Source organism: Nerophis lumbriciformis, linkage group LG21 (assembly GCF_033978685.3).
Source record: "Nerophis lumbriciformis linkage group LG21, RoL_Nlum_v2.1, whole genome shotgun sequence".
In the NCBI taxonomy this organism is placed as follows: Eukaryota; Metazoa; Chordata; class Actinopteri; order Syngnathiformes; family Syngnathidae; genus Nerophis; species Nerophis lumbriciformis.
The window spans coordinates 28,041,674-28,069,560 of NC_084568.2; the positions used below are offsets into that span (position 1 = coordinate 28,041,674).

General features: G+C 41.9%; 1 protein-coding gene across 5 annotated transcripts in view; it reads left to right on the forward strand.

The window, feature by feature from the left end:
• Nucleotides 1–442: 442 nt before the first annotated feature.
• The window catches only part of LOC133620883 (cytoplasmic dynein 1 intermediate chain 1), a 140,082-nt gene continuing 112,637 nt past the window's right edge, over nucleotides 443–27,887 (forward strand). For 2 of the 5 annotated variants that reach the window (XM_061982507.2, XM_061982508.2), the window contains exons 1-7: nucleotides 444–709; nucleotides 11,778–11,926; nucleotides 12,199–12,313; nucleotides 13,225–13,312; nucleotides 17,679–17,714; nucleotides 21,264–21,323; nucleotides 21,423–21,538. In XM_061982507.2, coding sequence (XP_061838491.1) covers nucleotides 11,810–11,926; nucleotides 12,199–12,313; nucleotides 13,225–13,312; nucleotides 17,679–17,714; nucleotides 21,264–21,323; nucleotides 21,423–21,538 — 532 coding nt within the window. In that variant the 5' untranslated portion in view covers nucleotides 444–709; nucleotides 11,778–11,809. Of the gene's footprint in view, nucleotides 710–11,777; nucleotides 11,927–12,198; nucleotides 12,314–13,224; nucleotides 13,313–17,678; nucleotides 17,715–21,263; nucleotides 21,324–21,422; nucleotides 21,539–27,887 lie in introns of all 5 variants that reach the window. The other 3 variants (XM_061982511.2, XM_061982510.2, XM_061982509.2) reach the window with 3 other exon arrangements.

Sequence of the window (27,887 nt, forward strand, 5' to 3'; positions counted from 1 at the left end):
AACACACACTTAGCCATAACCAACAATTTGCTTTAAAAATTACGTTACGATAGCGTTGGTCAGTCATTTAAATACATTAATTTACCATAAACTGGGATTATTGGAGAGTGTTGATGACGTAAAATGATTGACTCGTAATCTGGCCAATAGTGGCATTGAAACTGGTGACATAAGACATTTGTATTTGGGCCAATAGGAAACGTCGACAGTCGAACACTTTCAAATAGGCGGCACCAAAAGAGACATGCTCGTCAAAAGCGCAAAGTATGAATTATAAACATCATCTTAAACCCCCCAAAAAGAACGCATTACTAGACAAGTAAAACAGGAGGTCCGGTAGCCACAAATTAGTTAAATCACTCCTTCAGGTGTCCAGAAGATGTCGGTGTGGTATAAAACATGACAAAATGACTGCGGTTGACTTCTCCAAATGTCCAGAAGATGGCAGTGTAGCAAAAGTCACCACAAAAAGCACAGTTCTTGTCAGACAAGGTGGGGTTTCCTCCTCCATCTCAGCATCAACCTTTTCTTTCTGCCTCTGGACCACCTGCTTTATGTTTTATTAGTCACCCTCGTTTAATAGTAGCCTCATTTTGATGCTATCTTGAAAGAGCTCATTTGGATCAATAATGTGCCGAAAGCTGTGGGCGCAGCAGTGAGACAGCATCTTTTTACTGGTGACACGTCACTATCATCTCCAGTGGACAAGGTAGGAGGGGAACATTCGAATGCACATGTGGAAATATGTTAAGGTTACATTAAAAAAAACAAGGGTTTGAGTAAAACTGACTTTTTTAGCTGCTGTATGCTGGTTAAAGACAAAGGAAGCTTTACATATATACTACTTATGATGCATGGTCACATGTTCTTGTGTGGAGCGCATTTATGGCAAGTTCATCATGTAAATGCTATCTAATATGACAAGGGCCAAATCTGACCTGCCACGTTGTGTCATGTGGCCCGCCTACATCTTCTTATACACCCACCACATTACTTTATGTAACCAACACATAATTTTATGTGACCCGCCTACATTACTTTATGTAATCACCACATCATTTTATGTGGCCCGCCTACATTACTATGTATACCCACACACATCATTTTATGTGTCCCGACGACATTACTTTGTTACCAACACATCATTGTATGTGACCCGCCTACATTACTTTATATAACCACCACATCATTTTATATGGCAGCCTACATTACTTTATGTAACCACCACATCATTTTATGTGGCCCGCCTACATTATCTTATGTAACCACCACATCTTTTTATGTGACCCGCCACATCTTTTTATGTGACCCCCCATGTCATTATATGTGACCCGCCTACATAACTTGATGTAACCACCACATCATTTTATGTGACCCGCCTACATTACTTTATGTAACCACCACATCATTTTATGTGGCCCGCCTACATTACCTTATGTAACCACCACATCTTTTTATGTGACCCGCGACATCTTTTTATGTGACCCCCCATGTCATTATATGTGACCCGCCTACATAACTTGATGTAACCACCACGTCATTTTATGTGACCCGCCTACATTACTTTATGTAACCACCACATCATTTTATGTGGACCGCCTACATTAACTTATGTAACCACCACTCATTTTATGTGGCCCTCCTTTACTTTATGTAACCACCACATCTTTTTATGTGACCCACCACGTCATTTTATGTAACCACATTTTATGTAGCCCGCCTACATTATTTTATGTAACCACCACATCATTTTATGTGGCCCGTCTACATTACCTCATGTAACCACCACTTCATTTTATGTGGCCCGCTTACATTACTTTATTAAACCACCACGTCATTTATGTGGCCCGCCTACATTACCTTATGTAACCACCACATAATTTTATGTGGCCAGCCTACATTACTTCATGTAACCACCACTTCATTTTATGTGACCCGCCTACATTACTTTATCATACTTGCCAACCTTGAGACCTACTCATTGTTGTACTTGAAAGTGCAATGCTTTGCAGCCAGAAGCACAGCTTGCTGCTTACTAAAAAAAACAAAAACACTTCCATCCATCCATTTTCTACCGCTTATTCCCTTCGGGGTCGCGGGGGGCGCTGGAGCCTATCTCAGCTACAATTACCTTTCACTATTTGAGTAGCCTTTGTTCTGCCATTTGCGTACTGGCGAACGATCTCTGAATCCGGGAACATATCCTTCACAGATTTGTTGAAGACATCCACAAATGAGAACGGGATGTTGCTTCCAGCTATCAGCATAGCCATCTTTGTCGCAGCATAAGTTACACCCTCGAGTCTCCATTTAGCGAGGTGGCCCATAACACTGGGCTGGGACAGGTGCTGAGCTGCCGCCGCCTTGTGCTTCGCTGACCGTTCATGAATGAGTATATCCGTTCGGCCACCGTGTTCAATGGAGAAGTCTGTTCTACAAAATTTACAGGAAGCCCCTTCGAACTGTCCTGGATAAACTGAAATTCTAAGGGACGGCGTGGCGCAGTGCGAGAATGGCCGTGCGCGACCCGAGGGTCCCTGGTTCAATCCCCACCTAGTACCAACCTCGTCATGTCCGTTGTGTCCTGAGCAAGACACTTCACCCTTGCTCCTGATGGGTGCTGGTTAGCGCCTTGCATGGCAGCTCCCTCCATCAGTGTGTGAATGTGTGTGTGAATGGGTAAATGTGGAAGTAGTGTCAAAGCGCTTTGAGTACCTTGAAGGTAGAAAAGCGCTATACAAGTACAACCCATTTATTTATCATTTATCTTGTTTCCATTCGTTTTGGAACTTACAAGCGTATTTCTTCATCTTACTCGTCGTCGGCGTCGCCTTGGCTGTATCTTCCTCGTTCTTCTCATTCGTCTCCTTGTTGTACGTGCAGTTGTGCACTGCACTCTCTAAAAGCCGTAGATGTTATAACGTGATTGGGCAGGCACGCTGTTTATACCGTGGGAAAGCGGATGTGAAAAAAGGCTGTCGACACGTCACTCATTAACTTAATGGCAGGAACACATTGCAAAAAAGTTGGCACATGGGCATTTTTACCACTGTTTTACATGGCTTTTCCTTTTAACAACACTCAGTAAACGTTTGGGAACTGAGGACACCCATTTTTGAAGGTTTCAGGTGGAATTCTTTCCCATTCATGCTTGATGTACAGCTTAAGTTGTTCAACGGAGCGGTATAGCTCGGTTGGTAGAGTGGCCGTGCCAGCAACTTGAGGGTTCCAGGTTCGATCCCCGCTTCTGCCATCCTAGTCACTGCCGTTGTGTCCTGGGGCAAGACACTTTACCCACCTGCTCCCTGTGCCACCCACACTGGTTTAAATGTAACTTAAATATTGGGTTTCACTATGTACAAACCCCGTTTTCATATGAGTTGGGAAATTGTGCTAGATGTAAATATAAACAAAATACAATGATTTGCAAATCATTTTCAACCCATATTCAGTTGAATATGCTACAAAGACAACATATTTGATGTTCAAACTGATAAAAAAAATTTTTTTTGCAAATAATCATTAACTTTAGAATTTGATGCCAGCAACACGTGACAAAGAAGTTGGGAAAGGTGACAATAAATACTGATAAAGTTGAGGAATGCTCATCAAACACTTATTTGGAACATCCCACAGGTGAACAGGCTACTTGGGAACAGGTTGGTGCCATGATTGGGTATAAAAGTAGATTCCATGAAATGCTCAGTCATTCACAAACAAGGATGGGGCGAGGGTCACCACTTTGTCAACAAATGCATGAGTAAATTGTTGAACAGTTTAAGAAAACCCTTTCTCAACCAGCTATTTATTGCAAGGAATTTAGGGATTTCACCATCTACGGTCCGTAATATCATCAAAGGGTTCAGAGAATCTGGAGAAATTACTGCACGTAAGCAGCTAAGCCCGTGACCTTCGATCCCTCAGGCGGTACTGCATCAACAAGCGACATCAGTGTGTAAAGGATATCACTACATGGGCTCAGGAACACTTCAGAAACTCACTGTCAGTAACTACAGTTGGTCGCTACATCTGTAAGTGCAAGTTAAAACTCTCCTATGCAAGGCGAAAACCGTTTATCAACAACACCCAGAAATGCCGTCGGCTTCGCTGGGCCTGAGCTCATCTAAGATGGACTGATACAAAGTGGAAAAGTGTTCTGTGGTCTGACGAGTCCACATTTCAAATTGTTTTTGGAAACTGTGGACGTCGTGTCCTCCGGACCAAAGAGGAAAAGAACCATCCGGATTGTTATAGGCGCAAAGTGTAAAAGCCAGCATCTGTGATGGTATGGGGGTGTATTAGTGCCCAAGACATGGGTAACTGCCACATCTGTGAAGGTGCCATTCATGCTGAAAGGTACATACAGGTTTTGGAGAAACATATGTTGCCATCCAAGTAACGCTACCATGGACGCCCCTGCTTATTTCAGCAAGACAATGCCAAGCCACGTGTTACATCAACGTGGCTTCATAGTAAAAGAGTGCGGGTACTAGACTGGCCTGCCTGTAGTCCGGAACTGTCTCCCATTGAAAATGTGTGGCGCATTATGAAGCCTAAAATACCACAACGGAGACCCCCGGACTGTTGAACAACTTAAGCTGTACATCAAGCAAGAATGGGAAAGATACTCTGAACCTTTTGATTATATTACGGACCGTAGATGGTGAAATCCCTAAATTCCTTGCAATAGCTGGTTGAGAAATGTTGTTCTTAAACAATTTGCTCACGCATTCCTTGCAATAGCTGGTTGAGAAATGTTGTTCTTAAACAATTTGCTCACGCATTTGTTGACAAAGTGGTGACCCTCGCCCCATCCTTGTTTGTGAATGACTGAGCATTTCATGGAAGCTGCTTTTATACCCAATCATGGCACCCACCGGTTCCCAATTAGCCTGTTTACCTGTGGGATGTTACAAACAAGTGTTTGATGAGCATTTGTCAACTTTCTCAGTCTTTTTTGCCACTTGTGCCAGCTTTTTTGAAACATGTTGCAGGAATCAAATTCCAAATGAGCTAATATTTGCAAAAAATAATAAAGTTTACCAGTTCGAATGTTAAGTATCTTGTATTTGCAGTCTATTCAATTGAATATAGGTTGAAAAGGATTTGCAAATCATTGTATTCTGTTTTTATTTACGATTTACACAACATGCCAACTTTACTGGTTTTTGGGTTTGTATGTGACCCGCCTACATTACTTTATGTAACCGCCACATCATTTTATGTGGCCCACCTACGTTACTTTATGTAACCACCACATCATTTTATGTGGCCCGCCTACATTACTTTATGTAATTACCACATAATTTTATGTGGCCCGCCTACATTACTTTATGTACCCACCACATCATTTATGTGACCCGCTTACATTACTTTATGTACCCACCACATAATTTATGTGACCCACTTACATTACTTTATGTACCCACCACAAAATTTATGTGACCCACTTACATTACTTTATGTACCCACCACATAATTTATGTGACCCGCTTACATTACTTTATGTACCCACCACCTAATTTATGAGACCCGCTTACATTACCTTATGTACCCACCACAAAATTTTTATGACCCACTTACATAACATTATGTACCCACCACATCATTTTATGTGGGCCGTCTACATTACTTTATGTAACCACCATTTCATTTTTTGTGGCCTGCCTACATTACTTTATGTAACCACCATTTCATTTTACGTGGCCTGCCTACATTACGTTATGTGACCACCACCTCGATTTATGTGGCCCACCTACATTACTTGAACCCCCCTCCCCCTGTAGAGGGGGGGGGGGTCACCCACATCTGCGGTCCTCTCCAAGGTTTCTCATAGTTATTCATATTGACATCCCACAAAAATTGTGAGTTTTTCCTTGCCCTTATGTGGGCTCTGAACCGAGGATGTCGCTGTGTCTTGTGCAGCCCTTTGAGACACTTGTGATTTAGGGCTATATAAATAAACATTGATTGATTGATTGATTGATGTAACCAACACCTCATTTTATCTGACCCGCCTACATTCTTTATGTAATCACCACATAATTCTATGTGGACCGCCTACATTACGTTATGTAACCACCACGTCATTGTATGTGGCCCGCCTACATTTTTCTATGTAACCACCACATCATTTTATGTGACCCGCCTACATTACTTTATGTAACCACCACATCATTTTATCTGACCCGCCTACATTACTTTATGTAACCAACACCTCATTTTATCTGACCCGCCTACATTCTTTATGTAACCACCACATAATTCTATGTGGACCGCCTACATTACTTTATGTAACCACCACGTCATTGTATGTGGCCCGCCTACATTTTTCTATGTAACCACCACATCATTTTATGTGACCCGCCTACATTACTTTATGTAACCACCACATCATTTTATCTGACCCGCCTACATTACTTTATGTAACCACCACGTCATTTTATGTGACCCGCCTACTAGAGATGCGCGGATAGGCAATTATTTCATCCGCAACCGCATCACAAATGTCGTCATCCATCCGCCATCCACCCAACCAACATTTTATCAAAACCACACCCACTCGTCATCCGCTTGTTGTTATATATCTAATATAGACGATGCAAGGCATTAGTGAGGTTAGAAAGCTTTTGCCTGTTAAAGAAAGGAGACTGATCCAATGCAGCAGAGACATTCAATGCTTGCCACGCATTAGTGGCTAAGAGATATTAATGCGTGATAATATTATTTATCATTATTATAGTATTATTGTCATTTCCATTAAGAAAGTGTTGACTATTGTTGCCAATGCCCTCAGATCAGGAGTGCGTTCCTCACACTTTGTGTACGCAGTTGCAGCAAGCCGAACGAGGCTTTTAAGAAGTTAAAAAAATGTTTTAGAAAGACTAGGCCTATATTTTCGTTAGGTAAAAAAATGTTCTGAATTTATTTCAATGAATATTAACTTGTTAACGTTATAATGCTCAAATAGGGACGAGGGCGGGGTGCACAGTGAAGCAGTGAACAATTTCACGACAAAGATGAACCTTTATTGATTGATCTGCAGCCATGACAAAATATCAGACAATCTCCATTGTCAACGACAGGCAGGAAAATAAAGATAAACACATAGCCTATGTTCTAGGCATAGGCTCATACCTTTTTAAGTTGAAATAAAAAAATAAATAAACAATGTGCCTCATAAGCCTTAGGCTGTCAATCACGCGCACAAACTTAAATTATACAATAACATATGTATGTCATCCCTATTTAAACAAAAATTAATTAAATATATAATAATAACAAATTACCTGCAACTTATTGGCCAAGGCAAATAGCTGAAGGGGGGAAATCAAACCCATCAGACTGCACTTTATCATCAAACTTGAATTATAATGAAAATAGACGGTCGCGACAAACAAAGCAGGCTAAATAGCCTTACATTGTCGCCAATCGGAGATGCGCTTCACTTGAAAGCGAGGTCAAATAATTATTCACACATAGTAGTATATCTCGAATAGAAAAAAACCACAATAAACAACGCAATTGCCTTAATTCCTTTGCATTGTAGTGCGCCCAAACAACACGTAACCATCACATTTATTTAGCTGACCGAACTCAATATAGGTTAGACATGGGCTTATTTGGTATAGCCTATAGGTAACGTAGACTAATTTGTTTAACATATCCAACCGTATGTCTACTTACTTTTTTTTGTTAGCACTATGCAGGAATAAAATGGCATCTACAGTGCCAGGATTCATGCGAGAGCGCCTGGCCTCTAAAATGCGCCCTGCTGCGCTGAAGGAGCGCCCACTTGCGGCACTGTTGCTGGGACGCGGTGCCTGATGAAAAATTGACTGTTTCAAAGAGTGCTGCTCGTTTTTCGTATGTGGGTAACAACATTTAACTATGTATATATATTTCCAAATTGGTTCAACCGCAACCCGCCCGCATCTATGTAAAATCTATTTTTACCCGCCCGACCCGCGGATAATCTGCGGACTCCGCGGTTGTGTCCGCAAACCGCGCATCTCTAATACATCCATCCATCCATCCATCTTCTTCCGCTTATCCGAGGTCGGGTCGCGGGGGCAGCAGCCTAAGCAGGGAAGCCCAGACTTCCCTCTCCCCAGCCACTTCGTCCAGCTCCTCCCGGGGGATCCCGAGGCGTTCCCAGGCCAGCCGGGAGACATAGTCTTCCCAACGTGTCCTGGGTCTTCCTCGTGGCCTCCTACCGGTCGGACATGCCCTAAACACCTCCTTAGGGAGGCGCGCGGGTGGCATCCTGACCAGATGCCCGAACCACCTCATCTGGCTCCTCTCGATGCGGAGGAGCAGCGGCTTTACTTTGAGCTCCCCGCGGATGACAGAGCTTCTCACCCTATCTCTAAGGGAGAGCCCCGCCACCCGGCGGAGGAAACTCATTTCGGCCGCTTGTACCCGTGATCTTGTCCTTTCGGTCATAACCCAAAGCTCATGACCATAGGTGAGGATGGGAACGTAGATCGACCGGTAAATTGAGAGCTTTGCCTTCCGGCTCAGCTCCTTCTTCACCACAACGGATCGATACAGCGTCCGCATTACTGAAGACGCCGCACCGATCCGCCTGTCGATCTCACGATCCACTCTTCCCTCACTCGTGAACAAGACTCCGAGGTACTTGAACTCCTCCACTTGGGGCAAGATCTCCTCCCCAACCCGGAGATGGCACTCCACCCTTTTCCGGGCGAGAACCATGGACTCGGACTTGGAGGTGCTGATTCTCATCCCAGTCGCTTCACACTCAGCTGCGAACCGATCCAGTGAGAGCTGAAGATCCTGGCCAGATGAAGCCATCAGGACCAAATCATCTGCAAAAAGCAGAGACCTAATCCTGCAGCCACCAAACCGGATCCCCTCAACGCCTTGACTGCGCCTAGAAATTCTGTCCATAAAGGTTATGAACAGAATCGGTGACAAAGGGCAGCCTTGGCAGAGTCCAACCCTCACCGGAAACGTGTCCGACTTACTGCCGGCAATGCGAACCAAGCTCTGACACTGATCATACAGGGAGCGGACCGCCACAATCAGACAGTCCGAAACCCCATACTCTCTGAGCACTCCCCACAGGACTTCCCGAGGGACACGGTCGAATGCCTTCTCCAAGTCCACAAAGCACATGTAGACTGGTTGGGCAAACTCCCATGCACCCTCAAGGACCCTGCCGAGAGTATAGAGCTGGTCCACAGTTCCACGACCAGGACGAAAACCACACTGTTCCTCCTGAATCCGAGGTTCGACTATCCGGCGTAGCCTCCTCTCCAGTACACCTGAATAGACCTTACCGGGAAGGCTGAGGAGTGTGATCCCACGATAGTTAGAACACACCCTCCGGTTCCCCTTTTTAAAGAGAGGAACCACCACCCCGGTCTGCCAATCCAGAGGTACTGCCCCCGATGTCCACGCGATGCTGCAGAGTCTTGTCAACCAAGACAGCCCTACAGCATCCAGAGCCTTAAGGAACTCCGGGCGGATCTCATCCACCCCCGGGGCCTTGCCACCGAGGAGCTTTTTAACTACCTCAGCAACCTCAGCCCCAGAAATAGGAGAGCCCACCACAGATTCCTCAGGCACTGCTTCCTCATAGGAAGACGTGTTGGTGGGATTGAGGAGGTCTTCGAAGTATTCCCTCCACCGATCCACAACTTCCGCAGTCGAGGTCAGCAGAACACCATCCGCACCATACACGGTGTTGGTAGTGCACTGCTTCCCCTTCCTGAGGCGGTGGATGGTGGTCCAGAATCGCTTCGAAGCCGTCCGGAAGTCGTTTTCCATGGCTTCCCCGAACTCCTCCCATGTCCGAGTTTTTGCCTCCGCGACCGCTGAAGCCGCACACCGCTTGGCCTGTCGGTACCTGTCCGCTGCCTCAGGAGTCCCATGAGCCAAAAGAACCCGATAGGACTCCTTCTTCAGCTTGACGGCATCCCTCACCGCCGGTGTCCACCAACGGGTTCTAGGATTACCGCCACGACAGGCACCAACTACCTTGCGGCCACAGCTCCAATCAGCCGCCTCGACAATAGAGGTGCGGAACATGGTCCACTCGGACTCAATGTCCAGCACCTCCCTCGTGACATGTTCAAAGTTCTTCCGGAGGTGGGAATTGAAACTCTCTCTGACAGGAGACTCTGCCAGACGTTCCCAGCAAACCCTCACAATGCGTTTAGGCCTGCCAGGTCTGTCCGGCATCCTCCCCCACCATCGCAGCCAACTCACCACCAGGTGGTGATCGGTAGAAAGCTCCGCCCCTCTCTTCACCCGAGTGTCCAAAACATGAGGCCGCAAATCCGATGACACAACTACAAAGTCGATCATAGAACTGCGGCCTAGGGTGTCCTGGTGCCAAGTGCACATATGGACACCCTTATGCTTGAACATGGTGTTCGTCATGGACAATCCGTGACGGGCACAAAAGTCCAATAACAAAACACCACTTGGGTTCAGATCCGGGCGGCCATTCTTCCCAATCACGCCTCTCCAGGTTTCACTGTCGTTGCCAATATGAGCGTTGAAGTCCCCCAGTAGAACGAGGGAATCACCCGGGGGAGCACTCTCAAGTACTCCCTCGAGTGAATCCAAAAAGGGTGGGTACTCTGAGCTGCTGTTTGGCGCGTAAGCGCAAACAACAGTCAGGACCCGTCCCCCCACCCGAAGGCGGAGGGAAGCTACCCTCTCGTCCACCGGGTTGAACTCCAACATGCAGGCTCTGAGCCGGGGGGCAACAAGAATTGCCACCCCAGCCCGTCGCCTCTCACTGCTGGCAACGCCAGAGTGGAAGAGAGTCCAGCCCCTCTCGAGAGAACTGGTTCCAGAGCCCTTGCTGTGCGTCGAGGTGAGTCCGACTATATCCAACCGGAACTTCTCTACCTCGCGCACTAGCTCAGGCTCCTTCCCCCCCAGCGAGGTGACGTTCCACGTCCCAAGAGCTAGCTTTTGTAGCCGAGGATCGGACCGCCAAGTGCCCTGCCTTTGGCTACCGCCCAGCTCACATTGCACCCGACCTCTATGGCCCCTGCTATGGGTGGTGAGCCCATTGGAGGGGGGACCCACGTTGCCTCTTCGGGCTGTGCCCGGCCGGGCCCCATGGGGACAGGCCCGGCCACCAGGCGCTCGCCATCGTGCCCCAACTCCGGGCCTGGCTCCGGAGGGGGGCCCCGGTGACCCGCGTCCGGGCGAGGGAAATCTGAGTCTCGGTTCTTGCATTTCCATAGAAGTCTTCGAGCTGCTCTTTGTCTGATCCCTCACCTAGGACCTGTTTGTCTTGGGAGACCCTACCAGGGGGCATGGAAGCCCCCGGACAACATAGCTCCTAGGATCATTGGGACACGCAAACTCCTCTACCACGTTAAGGTGGCAGCTCTAATACATATATATATATATATATATATATATATATATATATAGAGAGAAGTGAATTATATTTATATAGCGCTTTTCTCTCGTGACTCAAAGCGCTTTACGTAGTGAAAGGCAGTGACTAGGATGGCAGAAGCGGGGATCGAACCTACAACCCTCAAGTTGCTGGCACGGCCGCTCTACCAACCAAGCTATACCACCTATATATATATATATATATATATATATATATATATATATATATATATATATATATATATATATATATATAAACTGTTACATGCAAGCCTAATAATTGCAATGTCCCCCTGACTGAACAATTATTATGATATCTCTGTTCTCGTAAATATGATCATACATGGTAGCAACGACAAACATGGTGTATGTCTTTGTATCAATAGCGTCACTTCTTCCAAAGCCCCAGCGGAAAACCATGTCGGACAAAAGTGACCTGAAAGCCGAGCTGGAGCGCAAGAAGCAGCGACTGGCCCAGATCAGGGAGGAGAAAAAGAGAAAAGAAGAGGAGAGGAAGAAAGAGGTCACTAAAAAAGTAAGTATACTGACAGGTATATGGTGGATGGCGGTATGAGCTATGGACCACATGCAGAGCAGCATTCCCTGGTGGGCGCCACAAGGATGAGAGGGAAAACAATTCGTATTGTTGCACGTCAGTGAGCCCGCATGCACATGCACACTTCCGAGGGGTGTCGCTCAGGGTGCCATTGAAGCAGGAACCACCACTGAGAATGCTTTTGTGTACAAATATTGATGTAATACTGCACATGTATGTGTCCACCTGTACTTATTGATCCTCCTGCACAGGCGGAAAGCCAACAGAAGACGGAGGCCAGCGCAGAGGATTCAGACTTGGACCGCAAGCGTCGAGAAACTGAGGCTCTGCTGCAGAGCATTGGCATTTCACCAGAGCCTCCTCTAGGTGTGGCACCCTTTATATAAGAATATCATTCCTTTATTAGCCTTATATAAGAATATTGTTCCTTTATTAGCCTTGTATAATAATGTTCCTTTATTAGCTTTATATAAGAATATTGTTCCTTTATTAGCCTTATATGATATTGTTGTTCCTTTACTAGTCTTATATTACAATATTGTTCCTTAATTAACTTTATATAAGAATATTGTTCCTTTATTAGCCTTATATAAGAATGTTGTTACTTTATTAGCCTTATATATAAGAATGTTGTTCCTTTATTAGCTTTATGTAAGAATAGTGTTCCTTTATTAGCTTTATGTAAGAATATTGTTCCTTTATTAACCTTATACAAGAATATTGTTCCTTTATTACCCTTATATAAGAATAATGTTCCTTTATTATCTTTGTATAAGAATATAGTTCATTTATTAGCTTTATATACGAACATTGTTCCTTTATTAGCCTTATATAAGAATAGTGTTCCTTTATTATCTTTATGTATGAATATTGTTCCTTTATTAGCCTTATATAAGAAGATTGTTCCTTTATTAGCCTTATATAAGAAGATTGGTCCTTTATTAGCCTTATATAGGAATATTGACCCTTAATGAGCCATATATAAGAATATTGTTCCTTTATTATCTTTATATAAGAAGATTGTTCCTTTATTAGCCCTATATAAGAAGATTGTTCCTCCATTAGCCCTATATAAGAAGATTGTTCCTTTATTAGCCCTATATAAGAAGATCGGCTGCACTGCTCTTCATTTGGAAGACTTTGACTCCCAAAGGTGTCCTTCACGCCCAGCTGTTCCCTAGTGGTCGGACACTGTAATAACACGTCATCTTAATAGCTGCAGTTGTTTTTAATGACTTTTATATCATTGGCTGTCCTATTTGTGTGATTCACCCCAGTGCCCAATCCTTTGTCCCCGTCCAAATCAATGAGCACACCCAGCGAAACGGGGAGCCAGGACTCAGCTGAGGGGGGAGCAGCAGGCAGGTACGGCACAATTTCAAATATCATTCTTGTATTTGACTTCATTATTGTTCATTTGGACATAAATGCTGTCTTTTGTTTTGCAAATTGTGTCACAGATTACGGTAAGAATCATTAACATTTTTGTTAAATGTGATTTGTCACAGTGTTTGGTGTTGTGATGACACTCAGCTGCTCTTATTTACTTTGAATAAATGTAAAGCCCGATACATCCCTTCCATGCCCTGCCATGAGGTGGACACTTGTCCAGGGTCTACCTGCCTTCCGTCACCCCATTCATCCATTCATCCATCCATCACATTTTTGAAAAATATTATAACGCTCAGCTGGGACAGGCTTGCAAAATTCTGAAAACTTAGTTAAAGCTATAGTTTGTGTCACTGGCTCAAAATGTTATATATATGTACGTATATATACTGTATATATGTTTACATATATACAGTATATAAATATATATATATATATATATATATATATATATATATATATATATATATGCATACACACAGTATATAAATATATATATATATATATATGTATGTATATATATATATATATATATATATATATATATACTGTATATATATGCATACACACAGTATATATATATAAAAAAAAATAAATAAAATAAATAAATATATATATATATATATATATATATATATATATATATATGTGTGTGTGTGTGTGAGCACCAGCAGCTAGCATATGTTACCATTAGTTGTTTAAAAGGACATATGAAAAAAATAAATGTCCATATTTTTCACAATTACAACTAAGAATGGCGTAAAACAACTAAGGATTGCCTAAAACAGGGCTGTCCAAACTTTTTCCTGCAAGGGCCGCATGATTAAAAATTGAAGAATGTGGGGGCCACTTTGATACATTTTGTACAATATTAAAATTAATACAGTATTGGTCAATAAATATGCGCTACACTATTTGAAAACAACATCCATATCTGAGCTCTGTGAATTAAACACATTCTATGTAATTTTGTCCTAAATTCTGCATTTTCATGTTGTGTTTTTAGTCTTTAGAATGTGTCGCAAGCCTATGAAAAACAAGCTGTGGGCCGCATTTTGGACACCCCTGGCCTAAAATCTATATTGCACTTAATTTTGCAGCTTACTGCGATATATTCTTTGGTATGTACAGGTAAAAGCCAGTAAATTAGAATATTTTGAAAAACTTGATTTATTTCAGTAATTGCATTCAAAAGGTGTAACTTGTACATTATATTTATTCATTGCACACAGACTGATGCATTCAAATGTTTATTTCATTTAATTTTGATGATTTGAAGTGGCAACAAATGAAAATCCAAAATTCCGTGTGTCACAAAATTAGAATATTGTGTAAGGCTAATACAAAAAAGGGATTTTTAGAAATGTTGGCCAACTGAAAAGTATGAAAATGAAAAATATGAGCATGTACAATACTCAATACTTGGTTGGAGCTCCTTTTGCCTCAATTACTGCGTTAATGCGGCGTGGCATGGAGTCGATGAGTTTCTGGCACTGCTCAGGTGTTATGAGAGCCCAGGTTGCTCTGATAGTGGCCTTCAACTCTTCTGCGTTTTTGGGTCTGGCATTCTGCATCTTCCTTTTCACAATACCCCACAGATTTTCTATGGGGCTAAGGTCAGGGGAGTTGGCGGGCCAATTTAGAACAGAAATACCATGGTCCGTAAACCAGGCACGGGTAGATTTTGCGCTGTGTGCAGGCGCCAAGTCCTGTTGGAACTTGAAATCTCCATCTCCATAGAGCAGGTCAGCAGCAGGAAGCATGAAGTGCTCTAAAACTTGCTGGTAGACGGCTGCGTTGACCCTGGATCTCAGGAAACAGAGTGGACCGACACCAGCAGATGACATGGCACCCCAAACCATCACCCAACCATGCAAATTTTGCATTTCCTTTGGAAATCGAGGTCCCAGAGTCTGGAGGAAGACAGGAGAGGCACAGGATCCACGTTGCCTGAAGTCTAGTGTAAAGTTTCCACCATCAGTGATGGTTTGGGGTGCCATGTCATCTGCTGGTGTCGGTCCACTCTGTTTCCTGAGATCCAGGGTCAACGCAGCCGTCTACCAGCAAGTTTTAGAGCACTTCATGCTTCCTGCTGCTGACCTGCTCTATGGAGATGGAGATTTCAAGTTCCAACAGGACTTGGCGCCTGCACACAGCGCAAAATCTACCCGTGCCTGGTTTACGGACCATGGTATTTCTGTTCTAAATTGGCCCGCCAACTTCCCTGACCTTAGCCCCATAGAAAATCTGTGGGGTATTGTGAAAAGGAAGATGCAGAATGCCAGACCCAAAAACGCAGAAGAGTTGAAGGCCACTATCAGAGCAACCTGGGCTCTCATAACACCTGAGCAGTGCCAGAAACTCTTCGACTCCATGCCACGCCGCATTAACGCAGTAATTGAGGCAAAAGGAGCTCCAACCAAGTATTGAGTATTGTACATGCTAATATTTTTCATTTTCATACTTTTCAGTTGGCCAACATTTCTAAAAATCCCTTTTTTGTATTAGCCTTACACAATATTCTAATTTTGTGACACACGGAATTTTGGATTTTCATTTGTTGCCACTTCAAATCATCAAAATTAAATGAAATAAACATTTGAATGCATCAGTCTGTGTGCAATGAATAAATATAATGTACAAGTTACACCTTTTGAATGCAATTACTGAAATAAATCAAGTTTTTCAAAATATTCTAATTTACTGGCTTTTACCTGTATATATATGAACCCTTTTAGAACAGGTTCCAAGGCTACCGATATATGCGGTGACATATTGCCTAATTTGCGGTTTTATCAATTTCTCAACTACTATTAATCTACTTGCTAATTTATTGTAAATCAGCAGTGACTTTCTGGTCTAACATGTTCTATCTGCACTACTTCAATGTAATGAGCACTTATTCTTCTGTTGTTGGAATACTTGGCATTAGTTTTGGCCGATACTACTATCCAGAAGCAAGTAGTTCCAGGTGCATTATTGGTCGTACTCACACTTCACATTTTCAAAATCATTCAATGATTACATTTTGGATCAGACACAAAACACAGGATGATGGTCTAACAAGATAAATTAAATACAACTTTTTTTTACTATTGGCTCTGATTTAAATATTCTGTTTTTTGCTCTAAAAGAATGGAAACAGTTATACAATAAATAAAATATATTTTGACAATAACAAACATCCATCTAACCATTGTAGTATTTCGACCAAATACTCAGTCTTACTTGGTATCCTTTCTGTCGATATTTGTCTTGATCCGCTCATCTCTGTTTACATTCAGAGCTCTCGCTTTGTGGTTAGCAATTAGCATGGCATAGTGTAGTGTGACACTTTATTTGATTGCTGACTTGATACAATATGAGCACTAATCATACATACTTGCATTATTTTGTAGTGTGGAATGTTAGAAAGGTTTGATCAAGTGAAATGAGTCAAACAGAACAATGAAAAACACTAACCTACATGTATTTATTATTAACTGTCTGGCATTAACTTACTCTGTCTTTAAGTTGAAGTGCAGTGATCATTGTTTTTATGCACATACTCACCTTAATAATTGATTATGAAGCTCATGACGCAGTAAGTTGAATGATGCGGACACGTTTGTTACTGGACACTTTTTAACTGCCTTGGAGACTAATAACTATAATTATTTGATACTTGTTTAAATAACAAATGTCACATATTAGTGTTGTTCAATTAAGGACACTTACTGTTATCGTGTGCTTAGCTGTTGTGTAGCTGCTAGCTCCGGGCATGTCTATTTCATTATTTGTAGCTGTTAACTTTGCACAAGTAAACGAGCTGCAAGACTGCTTGAATGGGAGTGCTTATATCAGAGATTTTAGATGCAGCTTCATATCGTCCCCAGGGCGCAAATAGAAGACTGCATGATAGTCTTCAAGAAAGTAAGACTGTTGGTCCAATGAGACTATAATTACATTACAAGCACAAGAGGTAGATTGTGGGTAATAATACACAAATATATCCTCCTTGAACAGACTTAACGTATAACTGAGTGTGTAACGTGTGTATTGATGTGTGCGGCTGCTCATCTTGTGTACATTGTTGAGTTTATTGTGTCAATGATGACACTGTGTTAGTGTGTAACGTGTGTATTGATGACACTGTGTTAGTGTGTAACAGGTGTATTGATGTGTGCGGCTGTTCATCTAGCACATTGTGTACATTGTTGAGCTCACTTTCTCTGCATCAAACAAGGATTTAGGAAGCTTTTTTTTTTAAATGCTTCGCTTGTGTTCCCAGTAATCCACCAGTCATTTTCAGCATTTCCATGTGTATGTGTGTGTGTGTGTGTGTGTGTGTGTCACTTCATAGGTCAGGTTTCTCAAAAAACAAGTCCCAGGTACAAAGGTAAGCATTCTCCAGACAAAGATAGATGTAACACTTCTTGCTTACCTTGCATCATTTTACAGCATGTTAAACCGACCACATGATCATGGCTACTACTCATGTTGTTCATCAATGTGGTCGTCGGGCTCTGCAGGTGTTTGCTTGTTCTACTTCATGGATGCAATGATCATTTGTCTTTGCTAAACTGCAGTAAGTCACATGTAATAGTTTGAGTACGATTTAGCAGCAATTCAGCCGCGTCTATTCAAAAGCCCATAGAGATAATTGCTCTTTTAGCATAGCTTCAAACACCGTCATCGTGACAGATTCATGGCCGTATTTCTTCAGTGACCAAATTATTTGACCTTATATTGTTGCCCAACCTTTCCTCAGAACATCTGTTTTTTCATAGTTTGTGCCCATTTATTGTGTTTTGTTTACTTTTGCAAGACATAAGAGTTTTGAATTGGATTCACTGTGGTAGGAAGGAGCGAGCAAACAGGTTTCTCTCCCCTTGAGACCGATCAACATACTTGCCAACCCTCCCGGATTTTCCGGGAGACTCCCGAAATTCAGCGCCTCTTTCGAAAACCTCCCGGGACAAATTTTCTCCCGAAAATCTCCCGAAATTCAGGCGGAGCTGGAGGCCACGCCCCCTCCAGCTCCATGCGGACCTGAGTGACGTGTTGACAGCCTGTTCACACTTCCGCTTTCCCACAATATAAACAACTAATGATCGAGGGCGAGTTCTTGGTTTCTTATGTGGGTTTATTGTTAGGCAGTTTCATTAACGTCCTCCCAGCGCGGTAACAACACACAACAAGAGCAGTCAAGATTTCGTCTACCGTAAAGCAGTTTGTCTGTCGTAAACAGCAATGTTGTGACACTTTTAAACAGGACAATACTGCCATCTACTGTACATGCATATGTGACCCACCCATAATGTTGAAATTGAAACGTCCTGTGTGCTTTTTCCTCCTGTATAACAAGTTAGTTTTGGTGAATCAACTCACTGAATAATATCCATGTGATCTTTATAAGTTTAAGTACACATTCTGATGGTGGAGCCTAACTCTAAAGTGTTTGTGAGTTGTAGTTTGTATTTGTGAATGAATCCAGTGCACAGCTGCAGTAATCAATACAAAAAGGCGACGTGAGTGCGCAATGTTTATATAGGAACTTCTGATCCTAATTCAGACTCCCAAATTAGAGCTCCCGTTTTCTTTGATTTTATAATGTATATTTGTATAATGTGTGTGTTCTGAAATAGTGACAGAGAATAGAACAAGGATGGACAATTCAACCCTTAACTCAACAATGAGTAGATGAATGTTATGTGTGTGTATATGTGTAAATAAATGAACACTGAAATTCAAGTATTTCTTTTATTTATATATATATATATATATATATATATATATATATATATATATATATATATATATGTAATAAAATATATATATATATAGCTAGAATTCACTGAAAGTCAAGTATTTTTTATATATATATATATCTCTTAACCACGCCCCCAACCACGCCCCCGCCCCACCCCCGACCACGCCCCCACCCTCACCCCCCACCTCCCGAAATCGGAGGTCTCAAGGTTGGCAAGTATGCCTATCAACCTATTTTTATTTCACATTTCCAAATCAATTTTGGAATACAAACACATGAACATGAATTGCAGTTGTCAATGGAGTCTTTTGCATGATTATTTAAAATAAATACAAATCTTATAAAATATTAATAATACATGATTTCCTAATCTTTAATAAAAAATGCACTTAAAATACAGTATGTTTTTGTTCAGGTCGGCATAAATGATTACAGTAAACACCTGTTTATAGCTGTTAATTTTTTCCGAGCCTGGCTATGGTAAATTAATTTCCATGAAGTAGGAATTATAATTCATTATAAATGGAGGGGATGAAAACCTGTTTATGGCATTCTAAATACAGTTTTGAACATGGAAAGCCTTCTCGACATGAAGTAACAGCCACTTAGTCATCTTTACAAGCTGGCGATGGACGACTGTATTAGAATAGTCACCAGGCTGAGGTCAAGTAGCCCCTAACGTGTTACGCCAGTGATATTGAAGGCCAATCTTGTTTAAAGCCACAAAAAGCCTCGGCAGAGCCCTAGAAGGTGTGAAAGACTTCATCATCATGCATGTCTGCTGCCTCACCAAATATGTTTCTATGAAAAGGTGCACTGGAGCCATCTTACTGTGTTCAGTATGGTATGCTATATGTCTGGTATATAAAGGAGTGTTGCCAAATGACTCGTTTCACACTTTTGAATTTTAATTCATCGTGAATAATCACAGTAAATGACTCGCTTACATCATTTAAATCATACTTGCCAACCCTACCGGATTTTCCGGGAGACTACCGAAATTCAGCGCTTCTCCCGAAAACCTCCCGGGACAAATTTTCTCCCGAAAATCTCCCGAAATTCAGGCGGACCTGAGTGACGTGTCGACAGCCTATTTTCACGTCCGCTTTCCCACAATATAAACAGCGTGCCTGCCCAATGACGTTATAACTGTAGAATGATCGAGGGCGAGTTCTTGGTTTCTTATGTGGGTTTATTGTTAGGCAGTTTCATTAACGTCCTCCCAGCGCGGCAACAACACACAACAACAGCAGTCACGTTTTCGTCTACCGTAAAGCAGTTCGTCTGCCGTAAACAGCAATGTTGTGACACTCTTAAACAGGGCAATACTGCCATCTACTGTACATGCATATGTGACATTAACATATAGGGCTTTTAGAGAGTGCAGTGCACAGCTGCGCACACAACAAGGAGACGAAGCAGAATGCATCATCAGAGAGGGTGTTCAGCATGGTTAGAAAATAGTGACAGAGATTAGAACAAGGATGGACAATTCAACCCTTAACTCAACAATGAGTAGATGAGTGTTATGTGTGTGTATATGTGTAAATAAATGAACACTGAAATTCAAGCATTTCTCTTATTTTTATATATATGTATATATATATAGCTAGAATTCACTGAAAGTCAAGTATTTCTTATATATATATATTTATATATATATATATATATATATATATATGAAATACTTGACTTGGTGAATTCTAACTGTAAATATACTCCTCCCCTCTTAACCACGCCCCCCCGACCACGCCCCCCCCCCCACCTCCCGAAATCGGAGGTCTCAAGGTTGGCAAGTATGATTTAAATTAACCTAAAAAAGATCCTGATATTTTGACACAAAGGCAAATTTATCATCAGAATGTCATTTTTTAAAGTTTGACCTGAATGTACTTAATTTATTTGCTGAAAAACTGGTCAAAGTATCAACTAAAGACCTGTCGGGGTGTATTTTGAAGCCACATTTTGGATGCGTATTCACTGACTGATCACAACCCCCTCAGGTAACCATCCAAAGTTCATGTAAGGGGGCTCTAAATGAATGAATAGAACAAAATATTTCCAAAGAATCTCAATAAATTGCGTGGTTAATCTGCAACGATACATGAATATGCGATATTTTTGGTGAAAGACTGGTTATTTGTATGCTCTTACCCCCTCTGCTGGTCATGGCAGGACACTGCAGTGGGACACAGACCCCACGGTGCTGCAGCTGCAGGCCGATTCCGAGCTCGGGTACGTTATCTGAAAAAAAGAAGCACGTAGACACTTATGTGTATTTGATTGAACATGTTGTCAGTACACAGACATGATCACCTTTTGTCTGCAACCTAGGCGCAGGATGCTCAAGCTGGGGGCCACCAAGATCACACAGGTGGACTTCCAGCCAAGAGAGGTGGTCTTGTACAGCAAGGAGACTCAAACGCCGCTCACCGCCCACTTATCTGAAGGTAAACACATGCACCACTGATAAATACACACAGCAAAAGTACATTCAGGGTCGAGTACAGCGGGGCTCCAAAAGTTAAAGGCGAGGGTTTCACATCCTTTGGTGGGCCAAGTTCACAGCCCGCAAACCTGGAAAAGGTTTACGGAGCGCCCAAAAACCCAGAAAGACGAAGTCCGCCTGTCAATTGTTGTGTCTTGAAACATAGCACATGATCCTTGTGACTCCTGAGCAGAAGTGGAAACAGGCTGACAGATGGAAAGACCACAGAAGAAAAAAGAAGGCGATGGATGTTGATATATTACTTGAGGCATGTGATGCGCTGTCTTTTGCCACTTTTGTGCACAGCTTAAAGACATTTAACAAAGAGAATGTAAATGTGTGTTTCTTGGACGGGTACAAACATTCCCACTTCCTTACAAGTGGGTGTTTGGAAAGGCTTGCAGTGCGTACATCTCGCCTACTGTAGCTCCTAGCACATTGCACGCACGTGTTAGTCGAGATGTGTCAAGGAAATAGGAGGGGCGAAGGCGGGATGCTGATGCGGACAGACGTGCGTAAGTGTGTGTGCACGCTTGGAGGGGGGCGCTGGCGTCCTCCACACCAGACCATCTATTATAATGACAGGAAGCAGGAAGTACAAGCCCTTCAGTCACATGGCTGCCAGCTGTCTGAGCAACTACAGGGAGGAAGATAGAGAAGATGATAGAGTGTGTGAGAACATCTGGGAGCCAGAACTCAGGCGTCCTGGCCTATGGGGAGCTGACCCTGGCCTTAGGAGACCTTTTCTTTGCAGATGACTACAAAGCCTGTGTGTGTGTGTGTGTGTGTGTGTGTGTGTGTGTGTGTGTGTGTGTGTGTGTTTGTGTGTGTGCAGAAATCACACTGATGTTACCACCTGTGTTTGTGTCTGGCTGTGTGTTTGTTTAGTCCACCTTTTGTTGATTACTGAATCCAAACATTCTGATACTTCACTTGTGCAACACCTCAATGTCCTCCTACTATTTTACTAAAGTCATTAACAAAAGGTAAACATTGTAGGAGCTAGCAGCTACACAACAGCTAAGCACACAATAGCACATAAGCCATACTTGCCAACCCTCCCGAATTTTCCGGGAGACTCCCGAAATTCAGCGCCTCTCCCGAAAACCTCCCGGGACAAATATTCTCCCGAAAATCTCCCGATTTTCAGCCGGAGCTGGAGGGGGCGTGGCCTCCACCTGCACCTGAGTGAGGACAGCCTTTTTTCACAACGGGAGGACAACAGGGTGACAAGAAATAAATCATCCAGACGAGAGATAAATTGTATTATTATGTTTATTTTACCTAAAAATAAATACATTTATTAATTAAAAAAAACAAAAAAAAAACATTTTGACTATATTTTGCTAAAAACATCAAAATTAATTGTATTTTTATTTGTATTTTTTCTGACTCCTTATTACATCCAGGCATTAGAATTATACATTAAAATAAACATATTTGAAATAATTAATTTTAAATTATAATAATTCATTTAAAATGACCATATTTAATTATTAAAATAATTGCTTGTTTATCAAGCTCTCAGAAGCCAAGTTATGTTATATTCCTTAAGATTTATTTATGCAAGTTTGAAGTATCAATTATCTAAACACAGTTTTGTTTGCATATTTTCAGGATGTAGCTATATATATATATATATATATATATATATATATATATATATATATATATATATATATATATATGTGAAATACTTGGTGAATTCTAGCTGTCAATATACTCCTCCCCTTTTAACCACGCCCCCCAACCACGCCCTGCCCCACCCCCGACCACGCCCCCACGCCCCCACCTCCCGAAATCGGAGGTCTCAAGGTTGGCAAGTATGACATAAGCTAAACACACATATTAAGTGTCCTTAAAGGGTCATATTATTATAATTTTCTACATGTAAACACTTGCTTGTGGTCTACATAACATGTAAAGGTAGTCAAAATGTAGCATAGATTATGTTTTACAGACAATCTTCAAGACGCTTTCAGACCGTTTCTTCAGGATGCGCTGTCTTGTGGGCGTTCTCATTTACGTGCCTCCACTTCGACAGTGTCTTTTCCCCATCATCCATGTTGTAGTTTTTATCTTCCATATGGAGTCTACTGACAGATATAAGTTGGAACTATTCACTACTTTGTGTTAAAAATGGCAACAGCGGAGAATGCATGTGCATGTACAAGCCAGTTTGCCCCACAACAAGAGGATAGAGAAAAAGAAGAAAATTATTGACTATGTCATCTGACTCATGCACAGCATTTTGGGTAAATTTTTACCATATATGGAGATATCACACTTATGAGAAACTAGGGGAAAACGCCACACATCGGGCAAATTCGGTACGAAAGAAGTAAGAAGGAAGGCAAGATTGTTTTGTAAATATCTCCGCTATGCTTTGATTTCACATTTGCAGATCCCAAATACACAAAATAAGGTACCAATTGCTTTGGTTTTAAATGAGGTCGCGTCCGGCTCACGTCCCGCCCATTTAATACGCATGGTGGTCAAGCTAGCTCAGTTTTCAATGTGTACTAGGCGCCAAAATGTTAGATCCACTATGGACTGGACTCTCACAATATTATGCTAGATACACTCGACGTCCATTGCACTGGTAGCCCGGAGGGCGGGGGGGAGTCCCCACATCTGCGGTCCCCTCCAAGGTTTCTCATTGTCATCCCATTGGGTTGAGTTTTTTCTTGCCTTGCTTTTGTTGTTTTCGACTGTACGAATCGTTCAAATCGCGAAAAGGATAAACATTTCTTTTGAGTTCCTCGAGAGGTAATCAAGAAGGGAGGAAGAGTGCAAGATTTTACAAAACAACGACAAGAAAAGCAGCTCACATTCCAGTCCAAGGGAGCAGAGTGGAAGAATGCACGAGTTTGCAGTGATCACTTTGTTTAAGGGTTGTTTGACATACTTTTAACGTTTTTTTATTTACATTGAAGTATTATCCTCATATTATTTGTAGTTCTTAAACACGTGTTTGCTACAAGTTTTTCGAAAAGCACCTAAATTAAAGAAAAGCAAATGTCTGCAAAACCTAAAAGAGTTAAGTTTTTACCAAAGACAACAATCATAAATGACTCTTTCAGCACATACACAATTTTGACATTTATAGTTATATTTTGATAAACAATCATAGATGAATCTTTCAGCGCATACACAATGTTGACATCTATAGTTATATTTTGACAAACAATCATAAATGAATATTTCAGCACATACACAATGTTGACATCTATAGTTATATTTGGATAAACAATCATAAATTAATCTTTCAGCGCATACACAATGTTGACATCTATAGTTATATTTGGATGAACAATCATAAATGAATCTTTCAGCACATACACAATGTTGACATCTATAGTTATATTTTGATAAACAATCAAATTAATCTTTCAGCACATACACAATGTTGACATCTATAGTTATATTTTGATAAACAATCAAATTAATCTTTCAGCACATACACAATGTTGACATCTATAGTTATATTTTGATAAAAACACTACTCGTAAATGGTGCGTGCAACAACAACAACAACAAACATGGCAGTAGACATGAACTTAAATCATGAAATACAACCTTAACCGAGCAAAAACAATCCGGGGGAGTCTTGATACCACCACTGTTTTTCACTTCCGGGAAGAAGTAACGTGACTGAATACAAGCATTAGTAAGTTAAAAAAGTTGTTTTTGCATAATAGGAACAATGTTGCAGTCTAAAACACCATTTGTTAATAAAAACAAGTATCACATAATTATATTTGCATATTACTTACAGATAGAAAGTCCCTAAGGCAGGTGTATTAGAAAAGATCCAGTAAGAAATGTGTCCGCATCATTCAACCTGGTTGGTCTTTTCTTGTATTTTAGTCAAGACATTAAACATTGTAGGCTACAGGCTGCTAGAAGCGAGAAGGACAATAGAGCCTGGCATAAAACCAGCTGGCATCGACACGAGTAATAACATGGCAGTGCCACCAAAAGAGCTGTGGTTCAACCACTGTGTGTGTGTGCGTGTTTGCGTGCATGTGTGTGAGTGTGTGAGAGGATAAGTTTGAGTGTGATGTCTATTAAATGTGATTAGGAGCAGAATTCCCCGCTGATAAAGCCTAATTTTATTAGATGTGACTTGAGTGTTGACATTGTGCTTGTGTGTCCTCATAATTGCTCAAAGTCACTGATGCTGGACTCAGATTCTCATGGTTTCATGTGCATGTGAACTTCTGACCTCGTCTGGGTGTCCTACTACGTACTGTATGCACCTCCTTTCACACACATTCAGGTGTGTGTGACTTTCATCTCCACCACCTCTGTGACCCATGACATTCTGTGGAAGGATCATGTGTCACCTTCTAAGTTTGCTCTAAGTCCCTGTCCCCACAGCGTCATGCGAGTGTCCGTGGTGTGGCTGCATTAGAGGAGCCCACTCAGGGATTGAATGCTTTTCAATGGGCGTGCTTGTCGTACGGGACCTAGCAGCTTTGACATTGTGTGGGACAGTAGCCCATCTGCCGACGTCCAACCAAGTGTGTGTGGACTAGGGATGTCCCGATCCGATGTTTGGATCGGATCGGCCGCCGATATTTACCAAAAAATGCGTATCGGCAAGGCATGGGAAAATGCCGATCCAGATCCAGTTAAAAAAAACCTTCGCTCCGTGTTTTCCAACGCACCTATTTAAATAATACATTCCACTTTTCTGCTGCTCCCTATATTCCGTTCCGCATTTTCCAGCACACCTTCAACACATCCACAGGTCTGTGGATTCTCACGCAGTTGCTTTTAGCTGCTGGCATTACACGACAGGCTCACTCTTTCCTGTGTCTCCCTCTTACAGACAGCAATCGCACCTTCTTACACACGTCACATACTGTCACGTCATACGTCACATACGTATACGTCCTCCCCCAGCAGAGAGGTAGCAGCATGGCTAACGTTAGCTGTGATGCTAGCGCAGCCGTGTGACCAACGCTCCCTCTAAGGTGCGCGCTTGTGCAATTGCGCACTGTTTGCGCATAGCAATTATATGCCACGCACAAAATCAAATAAAAAAATAAGCGCATAACAATTTTCGACACACGGACACGACAGAGAAAACAGTTTTCGTCATCATTGTTCAAATATTGTAACGTCTGTTGAGACGCTTATCTCCATTCGGTGCCACACGTCCACACCATCAAAATGGCGAGGCAAACATTTCCACATCAACACCGTATGAAAAAATTAGTGATTTTTTTAGTTGTGATTTCCTTCTCTGCATGAAAGTTTAAAAGTAGCATATATTAATGTAGTATGAAGAAGAATGTTTTAATGTAGACATGTAAGCCTTGAAAGAAAATTTTGAAAATCAAGACTACATTTCCTGCAAACGGGTGCATTTCTACCCTATATTTTAACTTTAGATTTATTCTCATATCAAACTCTTTTGGCTGTCTTTTTGACACTTACATCCGGCGCCCTCCTCCACACCCTGGATTATAAATAATGTAAATAATTCAATGTGATTATCTTGTGTGATGACTGTATTATGATGATAGTATATATCTGATAGTATATATCTGTATCATGAATCAATTTAAGTGGACCCCGACTTAAACAAGTTGAAAAACTTATTCGGGTGTTACCATTTAGTGGTCAATTGTACGGAATATGTACTTCACTGTGCAACCTACTAATAAAAGTCTCAATCAATCAATCAAAACACATAGAATCATCATACTGCTGTGATTATATGCATCAAGTGTTCATTCAAGGCTGAGGCAAAATATCGAGATATATATCGTGTATCGCAATATGGCCTTAAAATATCGCAATATTAAAAAAAGGCCATATCGCCCAGCCCTAGTTTCAATTATGCCATTTCTGTTTGTCATGTATAATTTTGTCTATTTTGTGTTTATCCTTGAATAAACAGGTCAGTTTCTTGTTACCAACCATTGTGTATTATTCAAACTCCCCTAATTCAGCTGGCTAGTTGTTATCAAGAGTACTAAAACCCTTTTCAACATGATTCTGACAACTAAGTAGGCTAAATAACTTTAAACTTTAATACATGCTCGGATAGGCCAGTATCGGTCAGTATCGGTATCGGTCAGTATCGGTATCGGATCGGAAGTGCAAAAACAATATCTGTATCGGATCGGAAGTGCAAAAACCTAGATCGGGACATCCCTAGTGTGGACGGTCATTATTAATTTTGTCTGACATTAATACTGTTGTAGCTGAGATAGGCTCCAGCGCCCCCCGCGACCCTGAAGGGAATAAGCGGTAGAAAATGGATGGATAGATGGATGGATGGATTAATACTGTGA